This window comes from Phalacrocorax carbo, chromosome 5 (genome assembly GCF_963921805.1).
Source record: "Phalacrocorax carbo chromosome 5, bPhaCar2.1, whole genome shotgun sequence".
Classification (NCBI taxonomy): Eukaryota; Metazoa; Chordata; class Aves; order Suliformes; family Phalacrocoracidae; genus Phalacrocorax; species Phalacrocorax carbo.
In genome coordinates this window covers 50,436,775-50,447,055 of record NC_087517.1, presented here as the reverse complement: position 1 = coordinate 50,447,055, position 10,281 = coordinate 50,436,775, and the positions used below count along the sequence as shown (strand labels likewise).

Genomic DNA, 10,281 nt, shown 5'->3' with positions numbered 1-10,281 from the left:
CTGTGTTAAAGTTTGTAAAGAATCTTAAACAGCTTCTAAAAAAGGAGCTGGAAGCATAACTTATTCTGTGCAACATCTGTGATACTTTTCTTAATGAAAGGTGAATTTGAGGGACTTGTAGTGAATAAACTCATCTATTGCAGAGACAATACCATTTGGCGGGGGAAAAAGGGAACTAACATTGGAATCTCTGCCTTGTAATTAGTTTTGCACACCCCAATGCCAGCTGTAACCAAACTAAGATAAGCAAACTGGTGAAACTTCACTGCTTGTAAATTAGCAGACCAGGGCTGTTCTAATGGCTGGGGAGAGCTACATCCTTAGCATTTCACAGATAAACTTAAAAAAAAAAATAAATAAAAGTGATATTGGATACACAGCAGCAAGGAAGTACAATAACAGAGTTTTGACTCAGCTCCTTCTGCTCTGATGCTAGAGCAAAGGGCATGAGTTAAAAGAATTTTAAGGAACAGCGAGTGGCCTGGCCCACGGGGAGCTCCAGGGATTGCAAGCCAAGCAGGAGGGGTGTGAAGTCCACAGTATTCCCAAACGCCATGAATCTTGTTAGCCAGCATCTCACACAGACGTTTGTATTTAGCTCTGCTTTTGTACCCGAGTCTCTGCAAAGTGATCTGTATTCACTTTACGCCTTCTTATTCCCCACCACCAAGGAAGCCCTCGGGACGCTGCGGAGGGTGCCAGGCGTGGGCTCTGCACAGAGCAGAGCTCCTCTCCCCGCTCACCAGCCTGCCCAAGGCCAGTAATCGGAGGTAATTGCCCAGGCTGTTATCTCCCTGCAGCCTGCCTCGTGCTTCCAAATACCTCTAACTGAATTGCTGTAATTTTTGCCCTTCCTAATGCAGTGGGTTGGCGAGGGGGGGAAATGACCCGGGGGAGGGGGAGGGGGTGGGCGGCTCTCGGCTCCCCCCCCGCTCGGGGGGGCACCCCTCACCTCCGGCGCGGCGGTGCTGCAGCCCATAAAGAGCGGCGGAGCGGAGGGTGGGTGCGCAGCTCTGTACCCGTGCGCCGGGGCCATGCAGTGAGCGCTCGCCGGCAGGACTGCAGGCAGCCCCGGGACAGACCGCCCCGCCGCCAGCGCCAGCGCCAGTTCCAGCGAGGGAGACCCACCCCAGCTCAAGGTACTCCCCACCTCTCTCCCAGTGGGAATTTGGGTGCCAAGCCGGTAGCCACAGTGGCTCTGCCCCACGGGAAGAAGGTTCACCCCCGTGTCCCACCCGCGGCGGGGATGCTCGTGTGCTCTGGCGGGTCTGGAACTGGCAGGCAAAGCGGTAACTCAGAGCATTTACCCTAGCACGGTTTCTTTCCAGATGCAGAGGTGCACTGGTCTCCTGTTTCTGTCTTTAATCCTTTGTGCCACCCTGTCAGAAACATTTGGACTGGTTTTCTCAGTAAGTACTGGTTTTGCTGTTGGAGGCCCTGCCTGCCTGCTGAGCAGCATCTGTGTCTTGGCTAGCAAGTAACGCTATACCTTGCAGTGATGTACACTGCATTTAGATATAGGTGTTGGACAAGATGCAGCACTCAAAACATTCTGGGCAGTACACAGGTTTTTAGTTAAGAATTTGGGGCTTTTTGATACTAACAACCTTGTAACAAATAATATGACTAAAGGGAAAAAGAGCATCTCGTTTATAGACCAAAATTGAGTTGATGTCCCATCTGACACAAATGGTGGTGTACGTATGGACTTTTTTTTTAATAAAGAGACTCATGTAAATCCAAACAATAAAACATTGCTGTTTTTTTTTTTAAGGTGACTATTATCAGGTGGTCACATAAACATGGAGTATAAAGTAAAAATTTCTGCCTCCAAAGTGTGATTTGCAGTTTCACATATGGTGTGAATTCATTATACCACATGGACATCAATAGCAAAACTATTGACTTAGATGGGGAGGGGGCAAGAGTTCACCATTAACATTTTCTTCCATATTAATGGCTTTTATTTTTTAGAATATTTCTTGAGTTCAAGCCTTCAGAAGATAGTTTCTGCCAAGAGAATGTCCATTTGCGTGTTGTTTGCTTTGTCTTCAGGAAGCACTGTGTAGATCATGCAATAACGTACTTGCATTTATTTTTTTTAAGGCAAAAGAAAAAAGGGGCTGGACTTTGAATAGTGCTGGTTACCTGCTTGGGCCACGTAAGTCAAGCACTCTTTTTTGCATTATTTCAAAATACAGCAGGTTTGTTTTTTCTTGTAAACCAGTTTGCTGTAGTGTGCTACTCACTTTTCTGGTGAATACAGTAATTTTGTCTAAACCTGCAAGACTGAAAAAACTAATTTGGGATAATACTTCTTTAAATATTTGTTACATGCTTATCATAGAATTGAGTTGTCTTAGACAATAACTGTTCTTTTCTAAATCAGAATTGTGTTGTGATGTTTCATATCCAGAAGCGTATCTGGTCACTCTTTGTGCTTCTGAACTGCAATTTTAATATGAAAATTACTCCCCCCGCAAGTGTTACAAAATCTTATAACATCTTAGATGTCAAAGGAAGAATGACAAAATGTCATTTTAGCACTTCTCAATGTATTTCAGCTTTCACCTTTAAATCTATTTGAAAATGGCTTCACTAACTGTCTTCATTATATTATTTTTTCAATTAAAGCAAAACAAATTAAAACAATAACATGCAAACTCGTGACTGTAAATAGTAACAGTTCACTATATGAAAAAATATTTAATGTATAAACAAGATACATGTTCCTATATCTTAAACAGGAACACATCCATTTACAAAGATGGAGAATTACAAATGCAGAGCTAAGCTGACTCAAATATCTGTCGTTTTACCATTATATCTTGTTCATGTAAAAACACTCATTATCAACGTTTCTATATTTTCAGCCTCAGTAATACATGACAAATACTACAGATACTTACTGTGACTTTCTTCATTCTTTTTAACTAACTTTAAGAACACGTAAAAAAAAGACTAATGCGTCTTAAACATATTAGCTGGTTCTGTAAATGTCTGGAAGTATATTTTCCCCAAAGCAGATCTAACCAAATTGGCAGATACTGTGGGGAAATGTACTTGTCAAAGTGCCATTTATCTAAGACTGGATAATAGGAATCATCCTTTGTTGCAGGTCGTATTGATCAGCTTTTACTGATAAAGGAAATGTCCATTGCAAGGGGGAGAGAAGAGGCACCAGGGGCATGTAAGATAGTTTACATGAATAACCTTCCAAAACTACCTGCAGTTTTCTTTTAAGCAAACTCATCAGCAACATTTTCTAAAAACAGAGGAACAAGTAGCAAAACCAACTTCCCAAATGACACATGAGCATACAAACTTACATCACCTTTACAACTTCCTCTGAATTCAGTAACACTTTCATAAAGTACAGGACTGGGTCTGTAAATGATATCATAAGCACAAATTCAGAAGAAAGGTTATTTTATTTAGTGACACATTAATTGCTGCTTTGTCATTTTGTACGTCAAAAGTGCCCATTGTGATATTTTCTTTGAAATCCATGAAAAGTAACCAATATAGCAAAGGTTATCATTAAGTCAATTAACTCCTCTGATTTTTAATTTATTTATCAGATGCAGTAGATAACCACAGGTCTTTCAATGACAAACATGGTTTCACTGGTAAACGTGAAATACAGCCTGATGAGGATATTGAAGCAGGTAATGAAATTCTGAAAGAAAGTATTGTTGATTTGGTTTTTATGTTCAGTAACTTATTTACTGTTATTGAGTTAACTAATGACCTAGATACAAGGCTGTTCTGTACTTTAACAAAAATCCTAATAAACATATGAAAGGAAGAAAAATGAAATTTGGCTGTTCAGTGCGCTCTTTGTACACAGTCACAGTCTAAAACAACTTGGAGGCTAGGGAAAAGTACCATACTTATGCTGCTTTTAAAGTATAATAGATCATATTGCTTTGAAACAGCCTAGTTTTTTTTTCTTTTCATATGTTCAAATAAGCTTTTCAAATGTCACCCTAGACACTTAAGAGTTTACTTTTTTCAGCAAAGAAGTGAGCCCATAAAGGAACCTTTCAGTATGGAAAGATATAGTAACTGGCAATTTTTTTTTATTTTACCACTCCAGAGCTGAAGCCAGGCCTCAGAACAGTATGGCACGGTCTATGTTGTAAGAATCGTAACTATCCAAAAAAAAAAAAAAAATTCATGTTGAGTCTCACAATATTCCCTGTATTTAAGCCAGATGGATTATCTTCATTAACAGGTAGAGAACCTGGTCAAAACTGAAATCAAGTCAACTTATGGTTTTGAGGTTGCACACACCAGAACATTGTAAATGGCAATGAAAAGGATGCAGCCTTGCTCTGGATTCATCATCCAAAGCTGGGTGTCGACAATATATGTCTAGAGTTCCTTTATGAAATGAAGCTGGCACTTTCAGGATTTATTCTGAACACCTACTTCAGGATAACATGTAGAAACTTCTAGAAAAACCTGTTCCTTTCTCCTGAGGAGAAACTAAATCTCCTGCAGACATCTCAAATAAGCTGGAATGAATCTCATCTTTGGACTGTCAAAGTGATCTGTTCTTCACTGCAACCAAAGAAAACAGTACTTACTTGAGGAATATTGTGTTCGTCGCTGCACTGATGGGGGAAGGCAACCTCCCAGCCCCAGAGTTCTCGCAGGCTATTGTAAATCCACCCAGCACAATGCAAACATAGCTAACACTAAGTAAGTTAATAAATAAGGCAATGTGCTTATTTACAATTTCATGGACATAACTACTTTGTCAATAGAAGAGTAATATTAATACATTTCTTAGTTGTGACGTTCTCAGAATGGCTGCCAGTTTAGTTCTGGCACATAGTTACATGGTGGGTTTCTTTTTTCCCTGGTTGCTTGATTTGATGGTTTGTTTGTTCTTAAGAAAAAAAAAGGGGGGGAGGAGGAACCTACTTCCTCAAACACTGGTGTAAAAACAATGTGAAAGATTACAAAAGCCTTCCTAACAATGCAGCTCACACTGCAACATGTCACCATTTGTGGATATACCACCAGCTCCTTGACAGGAATATGTTCTTTAAGACTTATGGAACTCTCTTGCCAGGTACTGCTGCACCTCCACAATTACAAGTAAACTCAACCAAACTTGTCTGGATAGGATCTGAAAATTATGTAACTGCCTCTGTCACGAATCTCATTTTAGATGCTCTTCTCTCATCAGAAGTTTTCTTTGAAGCTGAAGTTTATTACAAAGTTCCTATCCAAAGGAGATTTGAACACAGAAAATTGATAAGATTGCCAGAATTCTTATTTTAATTGAAAATGAAGAAATTTTTTTTATAGTTAAATTTTGGTGACTATTTACAAAAGTATCTTAAAATAGCATTACATTATTACTGTAAAAGAATTCATGCAAAGGACTGCTCTCTCTCCTTGAAGGGGTGCTGCAAAGTTCACAAGGTCTCTAGATACCCTAGAAAAACTTGTAAGCTAGTTACATAACAGCAGGTCCAGGAAAAAAAAAAAATCTGAGCATAATTAGGAAAAATCTTTAAATTATAAGAGCATTACTGTTTCCTTACTAGAGTCTGCAAGAATTGGCTATACAGAATTAAGGTCAATAGCAAAGTGTATAGAAATACACACGTGCAATATCCTCAAGTCACCAAAGAAAAAATAATTATCCAATAAATACCACATTGGTAATAAAATCTGGGTCAATAATCTACTAATATAATAATGATTAATTATAACAAAAATAACAGGTTAGATGGGAATAAAAATTAAGACTTCAAATAATACAGGTATTAATGTAAGTTATAACAGTATCTTTCTGTCAGTTCAAAGACTGGAAGACAAGACTTTCAGAGAGTCAGCATTTAAGAAATTTGCATTAATATACCAGAAACCTCTGTGTCACTTACAAGTACCCAGCAATATTTTTTTATTTGTGCTATAGAGCTCAGTCTGCCTTCTGGCCTGTATGTCACTAGAGGCCTAAATCTTCTCTTCCATCATGGATGAACTCCCCCAAATTCACCTGCTGCGAAGTTAGTCTTTCAGAGTCTTTTCTGAGATTAAGCACAGCCCCTATAATAACATCAAATGGCAGTATTTTCAGTAATGTAATAATGGGCTGTCAGTCAGGTACTGGTACCCATCTGTTCTGTATGCAGAGAACTAAAAATCTTTGTGAAATTACCTACCATTTGTTTTCTAATATAGAACAATTCTCCATCCTGTAGATAAAAAGCAAGATGGCTCTATTCTTTTGTGAATAGAAACAGAAAGCTTACTTCTCAACCTCTGAAAGTGCAAGATCTCAGGGAGCTTGATAAATTGGGCCGTTTAAAAAGCATCAAAAAGCCTGTTTCCACAAGATCAAAGAGGAGTATGTTGCATTAGATGCATATGCAAAAACATACCTTTCTGAGCTTTCAGTAAAGCCCCAGGTCCAGCTTTTAAGCTACAAATAACTTCTATATCACTTGAGTGGCTTATTAGGAACAAAGTCAGACTACATGAAGAACTTCTAACTGTTTTGCAAAGCTGATGAATTTGTTTGCTAAATATACTTTTCCCTCCTATCTCAGGCTACTGGACACAAAGGAGAGAGTTGAGAACAGAAGCTAACTCTCTTCAGCAACAGAACTCATCAGGCCTTAAAAACCATGACCATTAAGGTGTCAGAGCAGCTCCTATGCTGCAATAACATACAAAGCTGGGCAATTTTGATTCTGAGAATTGCAGTTACCTACCTTGAAGTGGCTCTGCTCTTCTATGAAATGAGATTTTCCATTAAGGACTACAAGGAAAAAAAAATTTCAGATAGCTCCCCCCACCCCCGCCGCAGCAGGCGTATTCATAAACCTAGCCACAATGTCACATACAATAGATCTATACCATGTCAGCACTAAGTAACAACCAACTTGTTTTATAGGGAATCTTGGAAGACCACTGGCTGATGAAAACATTCTGCGCACAGTAATTGAATTTTTGACTTATTTGCATCTTAAAGGTAAGTGAATACCTTTTTAATCTTTCACACTTTCTTCTGTGAAATTTACTAAGAAGCCAGGGCTTGCCTTGAATGTACAAATCTACTACAGATTTGAGTGTGCAAGACTTTGAACAGCATCTCTGGTTGTGGGGAGGAACTGTCAATTCCGTGTTAGTGCACTTAGGAATAGCCCTGATTCAGAGAGTAACAGTAGTCCTGCCAAACTGCAGGTCAATGTATATCTAACATAGCAGGGTTCTAATAACATTTGATTACTCTGGTTACTGTGAAAATAACAACAGCCACAACTAAAATTGTATGGACCAGGCTTTTAGGAGAGTTGAAAACAAACTAAATACAGCCTGATTACATGGGAGTTGGTATGAAACAATTCAATAACAAATTAAGTCAGACCTCAGTTTAACGCCAGTTTCTATTTTAGTGACAAAAGAAATACATCTCCCTTCTGCATGTATTTGACAATAAACTCACATCATAAAATTGCAACAACACTAAGCTGAATATGGAAAACAGCTCAAAATGCTGCTAGTAAAAACTCTGTGGAGTCTCAAAATTGTGACAAGAATTGTAAAACTGAGCTTACAGCTGATTCTATAAGAATGGCAACTTTATTACAACATTAGGTGAAGAAGAAATCTGGCTGCTTCTGAGTTTTCATTAGTTTTGCTTTTATAAAAAAAACCCACAATTCTGAGCTTCTAAAAACTTCTTCGGCCCTTTGAAAACTGGCTACAAAATGTTCAAAAACATAATATATACTTCCCAAAAAAACAACAAATAAAAAGTTATTTTTACTGCAGATGTTTGAGGAAATCTCTGTCTTAGAAAGCAGACAATTCAATAAATCCCTAATTTCTATATTCTTACCTTTGTGTACAAAAAAATTATAAACAATTTTGTGGCAAGTGTATGCTGTGGAATAGTAACAAAGAACTGCGTGTTACATTTGTATTTTAATTTCATTATTAAAAAACTTTCAAGAGATCTGTTTGTTTTCTGCATATCTGGAAACACAGTTCTAGATCTCTTTGGCATCATTTTGTAAATGATTTACATCCACCCAAGTGAAATAATTCTTACCTCTTAAAATAGCAACCCAGTGTTTATTGAATCAGCTTTGCATTTGAAAGAAAAACTCTTTATGGTTAGTACTAAGGGCCTGAGATAATGTAAACATATATTTAAAGTAGATTATTAGCATGTATATTTACTGTGGACAAAGTAGTAGCTTATTTGTTGTGCCACTGTGAAGAAGAAGGACCCCTAAATGCTCCTTTACCCCCCTCTGTGAGCCTAGGAAGTAAAACCAACAACTGGACAAAACAGAAAGGGTGTGAAACATATTGAGCTCAAGCATGCAGTCTCTGATGAGTAGGCTAAGAGCTGCTAAGTTGGGCAAGAAAACAAAATGCATCTCCTAGAAATACAAATTACTCATTCCTTGGGACAAATGAGCAAAAAAGGCTGTATTGTAACTCTAAGTAACAATTCCTTGTTTAGGATAGTGATGAAAAACAGCTGCTTTTATTCAGAAAAGAAGGTATCTGTCCTCATAAAAAAAGGAATCTCCAGATCATATAACATGGCTTTTCCCTGAGATAGTTCTCGTATTCCCAGGTTTCAAAAGAGACAGAATGTTATAATATTATTCCTTAACAATATTTGTTGGCAAGACCTAGTACAAACTCTTATACAAAATCGGAACTGTAGATTTAGGAGGTGAAAAACTTACTTTATGGTAGACACACTTGAACATTTTTGCTCAAATGAAACTTTACCACATTAAATATATTGGCTTAGATATGTTCCTTTGGGGTGGAGGGTGAAAACTCCCACTCAGGGGTTTCAGATTCAGGGAATGGCTATTCAGATTAGACACACATTTCAACCTGCAAGATAAAGTGAATACTTTAACTGCTAAGAAGTACCTTGGTGATAACTAAAAGCGGCCCTCAGCTTTTTCCTCTTCAAAATTGCTCCCTCCAGCTTTAAAGGCTTTCCATATGGACCAGGCTGTAGGATGACAACCATAACTGGGTAATATGAAAACTTTTGAGATGCTGGATTCCAACAATATCAATTGACATAACAAAATTTATCTAATTTCATTGTCATTCGATCATTGCTGTTTCTAAAAAGGTGAAGTTATAGCAGGAAGATATTATTAATATTCAAAAGAAAAACCTAATAGTTTATAAATTAAAATATTAAAAGTTCAAGGATTTGACTCTGATAGTTGAAAGAAGAAAAATATTAAAATGTATACTACTATAATTGAATTTCATTATTTAATTGTTAAGATTAATGTGCACACATACATATGCCTCAATTCTCTTAGTTTTGTTTTTGTTTTTTGTTTTTTTTTTTCCTTTTTGCAGAGGTGGGAGCACTTGACAAACTACCTTCACCAGAGGAAACAAACCAGTCTTGAAGAAGAATGCATTTTTATTTTGTTGTAGTGTAGATTTAGATTGAATTCTAAACAAAAGATCCAAATGAGCTGAAGATCAGAAGTATTGTTTGCATTAGTCTGATAAATGGTAAACAGCATTCTGCCCTCTGTTGTTTTTTGTTTGTTTGTTTGTTTGATGGGGTTTTTTTTGCCTTTTTTTTTTTCCTCTCCTGTGATGTTATGGTGTAAAATTTTGCCTTGGTAAAATTTTTCTGTAGGTAAAAGATAAAATAAAAATAAAGAGCAACTACATTGTTTCATTTTAAAATTAAATACATACCAGCACACAATACATCATATACAAAGCCCAGGTTAAATTGTAAGATTACACTGCATCTATACTCTGCAAAATTATGGTAAAATAAAACATAAATGCTACATACTGGGTACTTTAGCTAACTGAGAAAAAGAAGAACAGTGACTTCAAAGTGCTGCCATACTGAGTCTTTTTAGGTTACGGAGCTGTCTGTATTTCTACACTTCATGGAAGCCTAACTTCCTGTTCATAGTTTCATAGATGTGAAATAAACTTGTGTTCATTTTAAATTTCACATTATTTGCCCATCGATTACAGCATACATTCACACAATACAAATTTAACTGTTCTGTACAGGTAATAGGTTTACAAAAATTTTATGTGTAGGATTCCTACTCCTACGTCGTCAAGAATACTGGATTTGTATTCTTTAATGAAGAAACTCTCCTGTCCACTCCAAAAGGAAAAAATATTTTATGAGATGCTTTAGCCTGAGTCCTGCAAAGCACTTGAATACATGCTTAATCCCTACAAAAGAGCTGTGATGTACTGGGGCCAGAATGCCAGGCCTAC

The 10,281-nt window shown here is 37.4% G+C and overlaps 1 protein-coding gene across 2 annotated transcripts; it reads left to right on the top strand.

Moving 5' to 3' along the window:
* The first annotated feature begins 912 nt into the window (after nt 1–912).
* Nucleotides 913–9,702, top strand: GAL (galanin and GMAP prepropeptide). 2 transcript variants are annotated; one of them, XM_064452364.1, is made up of 7 exons: nt 913–1,139; nt 1,329–1,409; nt 2,107–2,161; nt 3,119–3,190; nt 3,582–3,668; nt 6,920–6,997; nt 9,379–9,702. In XM_064452364.1, exons 2-7 carry the CDS (start codon nt 1,329–1,331, stop codon nt 9,429–9,431), a joined length of 426 nt encoding a protein of 141 aa, XP_064308434.1. In that variant the 5' UTR covers nt 913–1,139; the 3' UTR covers nt 9,432–9,702. The 2 variants fall into 2 exon arrangements, with proteins under 2 accessions (XP_064308434.1, XP_064308435.1); XM_064452365.1 differs by lacking the exon at nt 3,119–3,190 and having other exon boundaries at nt 920–1,139.
* Nucleotides 9,703–10,281: the final 579 nt, after the last annotated feature.